The 16178-nt window shown below is 39.1% G+C and overlaps 1 protein-coding gene and 1 pseudogene across 13 annotated transcripts in view; both read left to right on the top strand.

The window, feature by feature from the left end:
* Window positions 1-16178, top strand: part of LOC111331366 (uncharacterized) — a 55027-nt gene that overhangs the window by 14832 nt on the left and 24017 nt on the right. For 3 of the 12 annotated variants that reach the window (XR_015995567.1, XR_015995580.1, XM_088745796.1), the window contains 2 exons: window positions 1784-1839; window positions 2255-2312. The exons of 2 other annotated variants lie outside the window; for them this stretch is intronic. Coding sequence is in view for 6 of the 10 variants with exons in the window: in XM_088745796.1 (XP_088601922.1) it covers window positions 1784-1839; window positions 2255-2312 (114 nt within the window). In the remaining 4 variants the exon portion in view is untranslated. Of the gene's footprint in view, window positions 1-1783; window positions 1845-2254; window positions 2313-2415; window positions 2941-16178 lie in introns of those variants that run through there. 7 more of the 12 variants (XR_015995568.1, XM_088745828.1, XM_088745826.1 and 4 more) reach the window with 4 other exon arrangements.
* On the top strand, window positions 7686-14378 carry LOC148741744 (uncharacterized; annotated as a pseudogene). The gene is made up of 16 exons (XR_015995599.1): window positions 7686-7887; window positions 8361-8463; window positions 8796-8854; window positions 9094-9171; window positions 9284-9498; window positions 9590-9651; window positions 9751-9786; window positions 9995-10233; window positions 10320-10406; window positions 10898-10966; window positions 11684-11726; window positions 11847-11932; window positions 12109-12157; window positions 12914-12974; window positions 13073-13117; window positions 13631-14378. The product of XR_015995599.1 is annotated as an uncharacterized LOC148741744 (transcript).

Genomic DNA, 16178 nt, shown 5'->3' with positions numbered 1-16178 from the left:
AAAATCGAATGAACACGAGGTGGAAAAGACTTAAAATTAAAACAGCTTTTCTTAGGGGAAAAAATTTTCAGCACAATCATTAGACTACAACTTTATATAAACATTTGATGCAATAATTCATTTTAGCGGAGACTCGGTTCACTTACCGAGTTTTGGATCAATACAGTAATTTACGGACCGATTTTTTTTTTCACACTTATTTCCTGCGTGCCGTAAATCTGAGCAGAAAATGCGAGATTCTGTAACTTAAACACGTACCGAGAAAGTGAGGTTAGTAAGGTATTTATTTAATCTTTTGGTTTAATATGCGGGGGGGGGGGGGGGGAGATTTTAACTTAAACAAACCTTTTAATTTTAGCAGGCCTTACAATGAGCTACGGCCTGCTAAATTGACCAATCATAGCGTATTTCCTGACCGAGAGATATGATAGGCTTACTTATTCGTCGACATGCAGCTGTACTTCTTATCTCTTATCCACTCTCAAACAATAGCTTCGATTGGTTAGAGGGTGAATCAACTCTCCAAAGCATCACTTAAAACTCCGCGCCAGAAAACTCTCAGGAAGCTTAAATCGCAGGTTCTCCCACCACATTTGACCTTCTCACTGTCTTCAAGGAGTTCTACACACGATCGAAATCTTATTTCATTTCTTTTAACACTCAACAGTTAATTTCTTTTAGCAGTCACGTTTTCGAGCAGATCCTTTCCAGTTTAAATCCACAAAGCAGTCCACTCGATTTATTGCTTTTCCTTATCGCCAAGTTTAAGTGCGGAGTTAGACTTGAAATTTACAAGAAAAGTCTTCCAGTCTCTCTTTAGATATCAAACTTGTGCAGCGCTTCCGGGCGAGGACGCCGAACGCCTCTGATTCCATATTTAAGCTCAAAAGGATCCGCGGTTTTCTTTATTGCATGATAACCTCCTGGGCCCAGTTTTTCAAAGGGCGGATAACGCTATCCAATGGCCTGGGATAAATCGCTCTCTAGCGGAAAGTGGTGATAGAAATTACTGCGCTATCCACCGGGTGGAGATTTATGCAGTAAATAGTGTTATCCGCCTTTCGAACTGGCGGAGCCAGCTCGTTTGTAAACACTGTAGAAGAATTTAGGCGCTTCTAGGTTCCATGCTTCTGGTGAAAGTTAATAGGTCTGTTGGTGTTGGGTCAGGGAACACCCTGCAGCTTTCATTTGGTTTAAAAGCTATTGGATCTTTTGTTGGTCACTGTAGGCCTTTGAATTTCTTTTGCCGTCTATTTAGGGTTTAGTGGTATTATTCAAAGACTAAAATTTCCGAGAGGTGAATTATTTTTGTTTTATGCCGGCTTCCGTATCGCGCCCCTGGGGACCCAATTTTGGTTTCGCTTCACGTGGTTGCTCGAGTCAGGGAAAATTTAAGAAAAACAATGTTCAAATATAGGGAAAAGTCAGGGAAATTCGGTTTGCGTTAGGAAGGGAAACGTCAAGCTAGAGTAAAATCTCACTCCTCTTGTCTTAGCCTCTTCGCGACTTTTTCGATGTCTTTTGATTGAATCATTATATTTTCTCATTTGTTTCTTTCTCCTGAACCTTTTCTTCAACACCTACTTCTCTTCACCAGTTTTATCAAGTGTTTGAAAAAGTTCTCTAATTTGTGTAACTTTCATTTTAAACGCGTACGTTTCGTGTAAAAAACGTCTCTCTAGATACATCCTTTTTTTTCAAGGTTGACTTTTCTCTGAAAAGAGGACTTGTCAGTGAGTGTCTGATAAGTGCTGTTTGTGAATTCTCGTTCATTTCTACACAGATTTCACGAAAACTGACAACCTCAGGAAAGAAACCAAGGACAAAGATAATCTTTTGGTATGGTAAGCGCAATTTAGGGCTGTCAGTTAGAAAGGTTTGCAAATTATTTGTAAAAGTTGTTCACCTTGTGGTACCAAAATCTTCTAATACGCATACGTTTTACGACAGACGTTTGGTGAGAACAGGATTTCAATCTTGTTCAGAATTTTCCAAATGTTTTAAAATGTGAGGAAAAATAACTCATCGATCCCTTGGTTTCTTGTGCGTGAAAAGCCACACGTAATGCATTTACCCATATTTTGTCAATTTTGTGTCTTTTTGATCATGAGAAAGTACAAATGTTTGTCTGTATTTATATTATTTATCTATTTACCAATGGACATCTGCGATATACGTTAAACCGTTGTGCGCCTCAAGAAAGAAAAAGGCAGTACTGATTAACTACGCTGCGCACTTTCTTTTCCTCTTTCAGGTACCACGAAGGTTATAAGTTTAGAAAGGTCATGAAGACGAACAGAAACTTGTTTGAGGCGAGTACACTTTGTTTTATTGCGTATTTGTTCGTTTCTTTCCTTTTTTGTGTGTGCAATGTGGTCTAATTGTTCATTTAATCCTTCATTCTTCTCTTTAAAGATTACATAAAGAATGACTTCTTCAAGAATCTAAACAAAGTGTCAAAGTCGACGCCATCATTTCTGACCACTTAGAGGAAATGTATAAGTATTAAATTTTGAAAATTCTCTCTATCTTATGGTAATATCATCTTGTAATACGCATGTGTGTTAAGACAGACGTTTGGTTACACAAAAACGCATGCGTTTGAAATTAATTTTGTACCACAAGATAGACAATGTTTTAAAATATTAAAGAAATCTTTAGGGAAGCGGTGGGTGTGGTGGGGGAGGTTCGATGGAGAAACGATCTCAAATTGTAATGTTGCTGTATTAAAATGGAGAGAAATAAATTCTAATACTATTTCGATACATATATATATTAAGCTGTTGCTGTATTATAATGGAGAGAAATAAATTTTAATACTATTTCAATACATATATATATATATATATTAAGCTGTTGCTGTATTATAATGGAGAGAAATAAATTCTAATACTATTTCAATACATATATATATATATTAAAAGATTGTATTGTAATACTGTACTGTGGTGCTGCGTCGGTGGGGGCAATAAGTTAATTTGAAGGGCTAACGCTGGAAACCTCAACTTTTAAACTCTTTACGATGGCCATTTACAATGTCAACTTAGTTGATATAACCAAGTTACCTTGTACAAAGAGATCTTTGTCTCACAAGCTAGGTGACTTATCAAGTGTTATGTGTGGTGTGGGATGGTGGACGGATCAAACCCCAATTTTTCATTTTATTCTCTGAATTGGGGTTCGAACCAAATTTGCTTTCTTTCCAAGATTTATATTTATCACTGGTCTTATTCTTAAAGTGATCGTGTTCCTTGGTATCCAGCTTTGGGTTGTAGAAGAAACCTGCAAAACAGGGAAATTTGCATATCACAAGTTGTGTTTAGCACGTGGCTTTCTGAAGTGGCTCCCCGATTCTAAATGCTGTAAATCAAATTTTTTGTAATTATTGATAACATGAATACCAATTTCGGTAAATTTTAGTTTGCCCTTAATGCTTGCATTGCTTGTTGAGGAATTAAAAACGATAAAAGAAACTACCGTGTGCTCTATAATTTGGGTTTGACTAAAGCGGAAACCACGGCGGGATACTACATTTCTAAGCAGTTCACCAAAGCCAAACCTTGACGTCATTTTAAACCTTTATGTAGTTAAATTTTAATTTGCCCTTAATTAGCGATAGGATTAACGTCTCAAGCTGCTCAGTCCTAACATCATTCATTGAAGCAATTTTCTTATTAATGAGATCTGACCGAAAAACTGTTTGTTGAAGCAGTTACAAGATTGAGAGTGATAAACGATTAAAAGTTAGTGGGCAGTGTCTTACTGTCAAACTCACCGACTGAATTGGTTTCTGTAAAATATAATAATGGACTAAGCAAGATGTAGAGCTTTCTAACCTGTAAACAGTATATCATCGTATCGTCTTGAAAGCTTCAATCCCGGTAGACATAAACTATTCCTCTTTAACTGCAACCTTCAAATAAACCATTGTCTCTCTGAAAAAGACAGTTTGAGCAAAACTTAATAGCGGGTGTAAACGTTTGCCAGATTGCTGCACCTGATACTGTATGTAAATTATTAAGTACTATACATCTAAAACGAAAGAATTAAACTTAGAAATAAAGCAGAGCCCGAGTAAACTCCACGTTACTACCCCAGAAAACTTCTCCAACACCCTCTAAAGATGCTAGCTGATCATTCTATTATTCCCCCCCACAGCACCCGGAATAAACCAAGAAAACAACCTTCCTCTTAGCGAGACCTATAAAACCCTAAGCGAAACTACGTGCTACGTGAAACGGGAGGAGACAAATAACGACGTGTAAACGGTTATCTTTGAAGAGTTTTGAGGAGTTTAGAGGCAATCAGGACTGACACCTTTCCTGGTTAGAGAAATAAAATAATAAAAAGCTTGTGATGAATGCTCGTCCAAAATACCATCATTAGACTTTGACTATGCGTGGTATGTCTTACTTCTGTGGTAGAATAATTATGACCGTGTAAATAAAGGTTGATCAACTATTGCATTAAGTTATTCATGGTTTCTGGTTGTCCATTTATTGTAGCGTTCGTTTCAAAGCTATGTTCACTCTTCAATCTATTTTTCCACCGTGATTCTTGTTTCCTTTGATATGTTTTATAACCTATTCATGAGATTGAAAATTGTTATCAAAAGAAATCAAGGGCGCGATCCATTCAACCAAAATTTCCGGAAATTTCGGTCTAAAACTGAATGGATCGGTTCGGTCCAACCGGAAAAGTTTCGAAAAAACTGGCCCACCTTTCGAGGTGGACCACTTTTCTCGGTTGGACCGGTCCGCTTGGCGCGGAAATTTTGGTTGAATGGATCGCGCCCAAGATAACCTATTTCATTTTTTTTTGTCAATGCGTGAGCGGGCGGTACCCTACAAATCCTGCGATCAGATTCGTTCCAGGAGCGAGAGGTATGCTCCTATAGCGAGCGGTATATATCCGTAGCCCGATGAGTCGCCGAGAACATCCCTCGTTTCGTTGCAAATTTTTATAGATGAACTCGATGGTAACGGAATTTTTTGCGATTCACAAGCCCCGATGTGAAAAAGAAGAGCCCCTTGCTCCCACAAAGTTACCTATCTTGAAACTTTATGTAAGCAATGGAATCAAAACGTCTTATAGGGAATGTGGGAGTAGACAATTTTCCTCGCAAAAACACTCATTCACGACAACCTATGCACATTCCTAAACCGTTCTCGAATGCTGCATTTAGCTAACCCTACGATACGTCATTTTGCATAATTCTGTAATCCTATTAATACCCCATCTACTGAAATCCCAACCCCTCCTTAAAAAATGCAACCTAATGCACACACAGATTTACTCTGTGGTACCGAAAGTTGCTTAATACGGAATACAATTGCTTTGTTTTGTGTGCAGAAATGTATAATGATGAGGTTATATACATACCCACATACTAAAAAGTGAGAACACACTGTGAAGTTGAACATCACAGGATAATCAGTAGGTCAGTTAAGATAAAAACCCAGTCTCTAAGTCAACCTGCTGATCAGACCACCAGCCAGTCAGCTGGCAAGCCAGCCAGTCAGACAGATAATTTGTACGTTAGTCAGTCAGCCAGCTAGCAGTCAGTAACCAAGTCATTCAGTCAATCAGTAGGCCAGTCAGCTATAAGTCAATCAGCCAGTGAGCCAGTCCGCTGGCCAGCCAACCAGCCAATCAGTCAGTAAGTCAGTTAGACAGACAATTTGTAAGTTAGTTAATCAGTCAGTCCACCAGCCAGCAGTCAGTAAGCAAGTTCATTGCAGTAAGCCTACAAGCCATTCAGTAAACTAGCCTGGTGGTTAGTCAGTCAGTCCAGTCAGTCAGTAAGTCTCTCCCTCAGTCAAACAGCTAACCAGCGAGCTGGGAAGTTAGTCAGTCTCTCCATCAGTCAAACAGCCAGGCAGCCAGGCAGCAAGTCAATCAATCAGTCAGACATCATGTTGTAGTACATTATAATGAAACTAAATGACTTACATGAGCTCCATGGGGACATGCCTTATATCAATTCACATCTTGACTCAGTTTATCCATGCACAAGGACAGGCACACACCAAAAACCATTTATCAACATGAGCAGTTATAAGCCATGAAGTCAAGTAGAGGTCTGAGCTTCACATATCAAAGTCCTCTCTTATATGTGTAATAAAAATATTTAATGACTTTTAATATATTATCTGAATTAGAATAAAAAATCCATCAGCCTCTTAATCAGTACTCAAATGATACTGTGAGGGGAGGGGAGGGGAGGGGAGGAGATAAAAATGTGAGTGATTTCTATTCTGGATAATTCATCAAATAATGGTGAGCACCAAATAACTCAAGTTTGCAGCTCGACCCCTAACATGATAAAGATCCAAAAAATATCAAATGCAATACCAATAATGACCCAGAAAACTAGGGTCGGGAAATAGAGAAGACCCACAAAAGAAAAAACTGAAAAATCTAGGACCCCCAAAACTTAAAAATTTGAAATAGCCACAAACCGAAAAAATTAGGATCTGGAAAGTCTATTTCTCAACAAACTTGAGATCCATAGACCTTACAGACCTTCGTATCCAAAAAGACTAACATCATTTTAAGATCCAAAAATTTTGAGACCAAACATCCAACAAGTAAAGACCTACAGTAAAAATCCTAAATTTAGTGTCCAAAAGTACTAATGTTCAAAAGTGCAAGACTTAAAAGTCTAAGACCAGCAAAACCTTCAATTAAAACACTTGTGATCTAAAAAACATAAGACCCATAGAAACCAGAAATCCAAAAAATTTGTAGCCTGGAAATGCCAAAGAGATGTTGCACTTATGACCTGGATTAAAAGACAGGACCTAAAGTAGTAAAATCCCTGAAACCGCCTCCCAGTTAGTTCAGTTGGTTAGAACGCCGGATTGTGTTGTGTGCGGGAGGTCGAGGGTTTGAGCCCCGGCCGGACCAATACTCATGGTCTTAAAATAAGTGAGGAGAATTTGCTGCCTTTCTATATTCAAGAAATGGATAGATACTCTAGTCTTCTCAGATAAGGACGAATAAACCGTAAGCCCCATCTCCTGGCAGGGTTAGGGGTAAGAGACATTAATTTACCACGCACGAGATGTGGCTGTAGTCTTGTGCAGAAATATGAAAACCATTATCACAAAGCATATGAAAAATTTTTTATGATGGTAATGATGTTGATGATAACTCACAACAAAGAATACTACATGTAGGTGCTGGTTGTTATTCCAGTTATGTCCAGGATTGAATTTGGAAATTGATATGATTTTGTTTTATTTCATAAAATCATATTTTATGGCTAACACTTACTAAACACAAATTGTGTATGGGCCTGAATTTTTTTCAGGCTTTGTTTTAAGTACTCCATCCTAGTAGTGTTCATTACTGCAAGGATTGCTTTCATACATTTCTTAAAACCGCAGTACACGTATATGATTTTCATATATTCAAATTCATTAAAGTTAAAACTTAAGGGAAAAGCATAAGTGATAAAGCTCTCTGCAAACTTATAAACTAAAATAAAAAGACTTACAGCAGCCTTCTTTTATTGTAGTTGTTTAAATTCATTTGTCTTTTTTCTTTTTGTTTTTGTTTTTGTTCGGGTTTTTTTTTTTTGGGGGGGGGGGAGGGCTTACCCCCTCAATGGAGCCCAAAAAGGCTGGAAGAGAAAAGGAAATACTTGTACACTACAAGTTTTAATTCATTTATTTAATTTTTTTTTCATTTTTATGTTGTCTAGGGGTTACACCCTCCATGGAGCCCACAAAGCTGGACTCCATGAGGGAGAGACCAGGAAACACACCTCAAGCCGCAGCTCCATCAGTCACCGCTCCCACACTTTCTAAACTTCTTGCTGATACTCCTGCTGCATCTCCATCTGTCAACTCTCTTTCATCATTTGGAGGACCAGTACCCAAGGTATTCTACTGTATTCCAGCTTGTAACTCTTAAATCAAGTAACATTTTGTCAGAATTGTTCTAGAAACCCTTCCATATGCAAGTGTTACAGAAAACTTTCTCTCTCACTACTAAAAGGAAGGGTATAAGGGAACCTAAACACAGACAATTCTGAGATGCAAACAGCCTCCACAAGGATGATGCAAGTACTTCGTGTGTTCTCTGACAACATGCAATCCGTTCCAAAGCGATCATTTCATTATTTTGAAAGTAAATTATACAGACAATTAGTATCTGCAGTAAGCACCAGGGAGAAGAACTCGAAACTTTCAGCAGCCACTCGTTACTTACTGGTAACTTCCTTATTCTGCTACATGTATGAACCCCACTGTAGGTAACTGGTTAGCATACTCGTCAGATTTCATCTTAACTGCCTTTCCTCGATCCTACTTACTGACATTTGCTCGTTACTCTAATTTTTAACTCTTTTTAAGACCCTAGGAGGAATGGATTCATCAGTGTTGGTGGAACCTTCAACAGGGACACCAGTAGAAAACTCTTTATCTGTGATTGGAAGTGAAAGGGGCATTACAAGAGGTATAAAAGAAAGTGATATGCCAAGAGTGCACAGTTTTATGTCTAATATTGGAGTTGGGCTGCTCTCCCTCTAAAGAGTTTATAAACAAAACAAGTGAAATTTTGCTTGCCTGGTGAATATTTTTTTATTAAAGGCCAGTAAGGTATGGAAGAAATGACAAACTTGGAAGGAATTTTTTTAACGCACATTAACAGCAAGATTGTGAAATCACTCTACACAGTATGGCTCTGAAAGCTGCACTTCTTGGGATATGTGATTGTATTAAACATTTGACTCATGCGAGCTTCACGATGGTAACTAGTACTCAGTGAAGCTGTTATTTAATTAACAGGCACTCAGGCGGTTCTAAGCGTATCCACACCAGTACCAGCCATCTCAGTCAATCCTAAGGTAAGTGCTTCACTCAAGTTCATTGTCGTTCTTTGAAATTATATAATTAATGTCAAAGATTTAATCCCAATTTACAGTGTGAATCATGTAGCGACGTTTTCGTCTCACGCGAAGTTTCAAAGAAACTTGAACATGCCAGTCTTTTTCAATGATGTCATTAGAGCTGCACACCGATGTTAGCTTTTGTTATCATTGTCATTTGTATTATCGTAGAATAAGATGAAATTGTTATTTCTCAGACTGCTGCTCTGACTGCAACTCTGCCCTCCCCTTTGGCAATTACACCCCCACCAACTACCCCTCCAGCAGACAGGAAGGTAAGTTTAACCAGTCTTAAACAACTTTTTGTTGTTGTTGTGTTTTTTTTTTTTTTCAGGAATTTTGCCACTTGTTACATAGGCAAGATTTCTTATTTGTTTCATACTGCAGGAAATAATAACCCAAAAGTTTTGAACCAGCTGTGAAGAATTCCGAGAAAAACAGCGGTACAGAACTTGCGAGCGACATTCTCGAAAATGACGCTAGTACTGCCCGAGCCTCTACTGAACGATCAGCGGTCATCCCTGAAATAAAAGTTGAGACTATTGAGACCCCAGTCTCTTCTCCGCGAGTCCAGAGACGTGCATCCAAACCTGGGAGGCCTGGTGAGGGATGAACTCAGTATTTAATGTTAAGTAAGTTTTTTTTCACGCGTTGGTTTTTGGTTGACATGAAGTTTCTTTTTTCATTTATTAGGTCGACCACCAAGAGCAGCAAGAAGGAATCAAAGACATCGCAGCAAATCTGCAACCTCAACGGTACTTGTCACTGTTTCTGTTAATCTTCCTTATGCCATTCTATACCTCAAATTGTTTTTTATATTAATTAAGAATAAACGATTTCATCCCATCCCATAGGACAACGAAGGTGACGTTGAAGAGGAACATGAAGAGGTATGGAGAGTGAAAAAGAAAACTTGTGAATCGATTCCTCAAAATCAGACCTTGTTAGTGTTAAAACAGTGTAAAGAAAACAAAAAAAAACAGTGTAAAGAAACGTTTTCCCTTACTATCCTGGTTTGTGTACTAATTCTTGAAGAATCAGTAATAATGTCTTCGTGGACGGCTATTCACTGATACACGATTTCTTTTTCTCATAAAGGAATCCAAAATGGAGACATTAGATGTGGAATCTGAGAAGGCCAGCAAAAAGGCAGAGGAAAAGAAGGAGGACAGCGATGAAGAGATGGAGCGGGAGAGTGGAGACGAGGCAGTGTCCGACCCAGGGGACCGGAGTCAGTCTGAGAAGGATGAACCCTGCTCCTCGATGAAAGAATTCTTGTTGGACAAGGCGGGGTCTGAATCCGTACCCGGTAGCCCCGCTTCTCAAGTGTCCCAGGGGTACGTGCTGCTGGTGGATGTGGATTGCTTCTAGTACAAAATTTAAATTGATGTAACGTGTTTGTTTGCTTGTTTATTTGGTTTAGAAGCAGTGACGAACAAGAAGCCATTCAGGCACAGAAAACATGGAAAAAGTCAATAATGCTGGTCTGGAGAGCTGCAGCCAATCATAAGTAAGAATGATTGTTTACATAGGATTAATACTTCTCTCATTCAGCTGTTAAACGTTTCCTTAAAGATAAGTGAACAGAATCTGGTGTTATTTCAATGTCCACCCGATGTATTTGGCCATCGTCATTCTCCAGTTTTGGTTTAATGCATTGAAATTGAGGGAAGTCGATACATGTCGCACATTTCGTCTAAGGGTTTGATTGTAGTCTTTTGTTCGCCATTGCACGCGCCAATTTACTGTAAAGCGTCTTTTTTTCCCAACATATGTCTTTGTGCTTTCCATTTGAATAGCACAAGTTAGTCTTGTGTGATCATGGTAAAAGGTACCCTATTATCACTTGAAACCCACACAATATCTTGAATGAGTAAGAAAAAAGAAACTGGATTTTAGCCGTGGCACATCCACGAGGTTAACATCTGGTCACTCTGCTCTCCTTTCACTTCTTAACTTCTCCAAATGAAATACATTTCATTTCTATCTTTGTTTTATCAGATATGCAAACGTGTTTCTGCACCCAGTTACAGACGACGAGGCACCAGGATACCATAGCATTGTTTTCAGGTAAAAACGTACAAGGGACTCGACTTGTGATGTAAGAGAAGAGTGTATATACAAGTACAACTTGCAGAGTTACAGGAGCTTGTGATGTTTCTATGTCTTAAATAGACCAAGAGTATTTACAATCCCCTTAGATAGATGTTTAAATCCTTTGACCCCCAAGAGTGACGAGTATCTAATTTCTCCTTTCAAGATCACCCCTGAATCACACATTATAGTCATCAGAATATAGGAAATGATCACCAACTGAAGAAGCTCTCGATTGTTAAACAAATTCTCCTTGTTAGTACCTCAGGAAATATATGGAAACGGTAGTGAGAAGATGCATACTGATGTTAGGGTGTAGAGGGTTAATCGACTGCAATTCTCCTAGAGCGGTTGGCTTGGGTATGGTGCTGCTGTTGCTACAGAACACAACATGATGACCCAGCCACAGCCTTCCAGCGATTTGAGGCCTCTCGACACGGAGTCAAGTGCGCTGACTATAAGGCTGCTGTATCTCTTTTACTGTGAACATCATAAAATCATGAAAATGGGACTCTCTGATTACTCTGAATCAATAAGCCTCTGAATAAGTGAAGATTGGTAAAGGTTTATGAATTGGAAATTGTCGCAGTTTGTTTGTTACAGAAATGTCAACGAAGTTACCATTAAGTGTGACAACCATTAAACAATGATCCACCAAAATATCCCTAGTTAAACCGTCTCATCTTTTTGCAGAACTATGGATTTATCAACGATAAAAAAGAACATTGAAAATGGGGTAAGAACATAGCGCGAATTATTAGTCTGTCATTAATTGGATTGTTTTGGGTTCGAAGGCATACGTATCTTAACGATTTGTTTTACATTACCACGCTAATAGCAATCTTTTTCGTTACAGACCATTCGTACAACGAGCGAATTCCAGAGAGACATGATGTTAATGTTTCAAAATGCTCTCATGTACAACAGCGCTGACCATGATGTGTAACTGCTTTATTGTTCTTCGCGTATCTGCTCTGCCAGTAGAATAGCGTTATAAATATATATTTGAACGGACGGCTACTACTAAGGATTCATTCCTGGTATTCCCACTCATCCTTTACTGTTCTTGATTCAAGTTAAAGCTTCCTTACATATAAAAAATCCCTTGTCTCCTTCAGTTATCGCATGGCGGAAGAGATGGGTGGTGATGTCATGGAACAAATCCAGGTAAACATACATGTTGGATATATGCATAATGGAGAAAAATGCTCACCGTTTGAATGCTTCAAGAAATATTTGACCATTAGTCGTATGGTTCTCTTTTCGATGGTGAAAATCATTCCCGATTTTACCCATGTCATCCGAGTCTGACTATGTGCGTTGTCCGAGCATAATTTGAGAACTTTTTCTTGTCTAGATTTGCCAGCGTGCACTTATTTAGTTTTAGAATTCCTATTGCATGAGTCAGTTTTGGTCAGTTATAAGCCACTCATTAATTTTCGCGAGATTATTAGCTAGGTCATAAGCTTCTGTAGCGCAATTTCATAGGCTACTTTATGTCACGTGAGGCAAAATCATCAGACAGTCGTCACGCGTTAACTCCCGTCTTCATCGATATTTGTCCTCAAGTTATTTCCGTCGAAAAGAAACAAAGCCAGCGGACGAAAACTGGTTATGCTATAAAGCTGGTCGCAAGTACGCATCCGCCACTGGCTTTTTACGAGCTGTTTTCGTGCCTTATGAATTTAAAGAGAGGGTTATAACTGAATGGCCTACTGTTATGTCGGCCGATATTGTCCTTGGCTGACAGTGTTCTCAAAATTTCATATTTTCCCTCGAAGCTTCGCTTCTCGGCCAAGTATTCATCGTCGGACAGTCTATCAGCCGTAGACATTATTAGCCATCAGCTGACATACAAGCCGCCTGAAGGGGTTGATTTGCTTATTTTGGTAAACAGATAGTCTTCTCTTTATTTGCTTTCAGTCGTACATTGCTACTCAGATTATGGTCGATTCAAAGATGTTACGGGGCCACAGACAAGATGGTAAGTTATCTTTGTTTCTCTTTGTTTAGAGAAAGTCGATTTCTAGAAGCTCAAGTGTCTTTCCAATTCCTTACGTGTCAAACGTTTATTTCTTACAGTGTTTCACATCTTCTTATGAGCTTCATCGTTTACCTTGCTCGAAGGTGAGCTTTAGATCACAACACTTTTTTCTTTCTTTTTAAGGGGACATTATGAGAATTAAAAAAGCTGCTGAACTCTTTAACATCCTCCCCCTTCCCCCAAGCTAAGACAAAACTTGCTTTTTGGAAATCATTCCAAACTACCTAGAGTCAAGAAAAAAAATCGGGTCGCGAAATTAGAAAATCGTAATCTAATTTCCCTTTTGAGAGGAAGAGCAACCTTTTTGGCACAGCAATCGAACTAAACAGTCGAAAAAATTCTTCGGGCCTATCAGTCATAAGTTCCTAAACACTTATTTGCGAGCTTCGTAATTCTTAATTTCGTTGAAAAGGCTAGTTATTAATTTAAATAATTCATAATCGTCACCTCTTACGTATAGTTCGACTGCAGGCACATGACAAGCGATGATGTTATTGAGAGAATCCATCAAAAGAAGTTAAAGTAATAGTGGATAACGCAAATCACCAGTGCTTGTTGTCAGCTCAGTTGTATTGATGTTAAGTTTTCTTTTTCAGGCTTCCAACTCGCCTCATCGGGATGTCTTCATCGATCTCTTTTCCGACATGGACGGGCTGGGTTACAGTTAAATTGTTAGGAAAACTCGTGGATAAATTTGTAGGGATTAGCTTTCAATTTCGAGGCAGTTTTATACTAAATCTAGTTTAAGAGGCCGGAGCTACCATCAAAAGGAATTTTGGTTTGACCTTTGGCTTGTCTTCTCTGCTTGACGTGATTTATTGTAGTCCATACAGCATTTATCCCCTCGGGCAATGGTCTGTGAGATGATCAGAAAGAACAGACCGTGGAAGTCCTCGACAGGACGGCTTCTCTTTACTTCATTGACTTTTAAACTCACTCGCTTCCGTTGTTTATTTACATCGATCATCACATTCTACAAGATCCACCAAGAACTTTAGTTTTTAGAAGCATGTTGACAATATAGAGATCACCTGTGGAATACCGTTAGAAGTCGACTAATTTGCAAGTTCCCATTGTCTTTGGATATCGATAGCATAGTCTTCCAGACCTGACTCTTTCGCAGACTTCTTTATGCCGTGCGCGGTTCGGGAGTGATCATCATACCTGACGCTTTCAAGCCGCCAGCGTTCGCTGCCCACGTTATGGGAACGACTGTTGCTAAGTCAGTTTCCAACGTCGTCAACCGACATTTGGTGGTCACCTATCGTTCGCAATTAGATATGTTGTCTGTGGGAAAATCAAGAATAAGTTTCCCAGGTGTCAATTGAACTGCCTCATCGACATACTTAGAGAGAAATAACGTAAAATGTAAATTTCTTCAAAGGAAAGCACTATAGTTTTGCGTGTTGTAATTCCTGCTATTCAAAATGGCGAGCCAGCTTGCCATTCTTCCCGAAGAAAGCCATGCCCTGCTCTTCCCCCCCCCCCATCCCGCTGCTACCTCTTACGTCATCAAAGTTTCCACCAACATCGACACTTTCAATAAGTTTCCGTACAGTAACTCAGCCGTTATTTCCCCCAAAGCATTGCCAATCGCCACTCTTGTTTTTGTAAGCAGTCATTCGCTAACAGCAGCTGTTATCGATCGACTTAGTAAGGAAAGGATCAGGGAAGCGGTGGGTAGGCCTTTCCCGATATTACTCGGCAACTTTTGAGCAAATTTTGTCGTTAGGGGCAAATTTTTGCTGTTCTGGCAACTTCGAGCAATTTTTGCCTTTCGTAGCAAACTATAGATTTAGAGCACATATCAAGCACGAAAATGTCGTCGATTTCCCAAAAACCTAGCGCATAACCAGTCACTTGCCAACGTTTCGCACGCCAATTGCGATCTTTATCTAATATTATGACGGATAATTGTTAAAATGACATTCGGCAGCACGTCAAATGTACCATGTGTTGTTCCATTAGAATTAAGTATCCTTAAATGTCGCCCATATTTGCGAGTGTGAATAACCAACAATAAAGCCTCTATGTAATGTTTATATAAAAACATCAAGAAATTTTGGAAGCAACTCTTGAGATTTAGGTAACAACTTTTTGGATTTTTGGTAATTTTTTTGGCTTTCCAGTGAGCATCCACCCTTCCAGCACTTTACGAGTACAATTGGGACAGGCCTCTCCGGTACCAACACGCTTCTACTTTAAATCAATACTGACCCTTAAATAGCCCTTCTGCCTTTGACGACAGCGACAGACTTATCGTTCATTATAGCTTCCCAGTTTTCTGATCGATATTCATAGATTTCGACCAGTGACATGGAATCGAAAGGAACATCCCGACGGAGCCACAATGTACACTTTTAGCAGGCGTTTATGTTATTTTGTTTGGATTTCTCATCAGCATCTCGTTTCTATGTTGCATTCATGATTTTGAAAAGAGCAATTTCATTTCAGGTTTTCATGCCGTGTTTCCCACGTTTACTACTTGAGAGAATTATACTCTTACTTGGATCGCTAGTATTCTCAGAAGTCCTTCATCCCCAGACTCTAAACGGTACCGCGCGGCAGAAATAGACCTCTGGCTGGTAGAAATGGTAAGCTTAGAGTAGAAAATGACTGCGAAACAGAAGATCGCATTCCACTGGCTGTCCCACGTGAACAATTTATGTTGGGAGAAACTAAAGCTCGAGCATTGGGTCAAACTATATTTTAAAGGCAAGAAACTGAAGGCTATAGGCCGTGGTGACTACCATATCTTTTTTATCAATTGAAACAGTCCTGTTTATAAGCTACAGTTGCCTTTACATGGCCATTTCACTTTAGCGCGTTGTTCTGTGATACTAAACGGAAGGCGTTGGGAGATAATTATTGAAATGTTTGCGATTAAAATAAACCGATAAAAACTGCTCAAACGAGAAGACAATCACAAACTGCGACGTCAAGCATTTTAAATTTCATCTAAGATCTGAGAATTATATGCGATCCAATTTAGTCGCATACAATCGGCTCTGGTCAAAGTGATTTCTATTCAGCTACCTCTTAACCCAACCCCTTTAAAGTCCACCACAACGTTGTACTGTCAAATAAACTCCTCGCAAAAGAATCTTAGCTGCGTAAAAATGGAAATCGGATGTTACGGAAAGA

This window comes from Stylophora pistillata, chromosome 1 (genome assembly GCF_964205215.1).
Source record: "Stylophora pistillata chromosome 1, jaStyPist1.2, whole genome shotgun sequence".
NCBI lineage: Eukaryota > Metazoa > Cnidaria > Anthozoa > Scleractinia > Pocilloporidae > Stylophora > Stylophora pistillata.
This window is presented reverse-complemented; position numbering and strand designations above follow the sequence as displayed.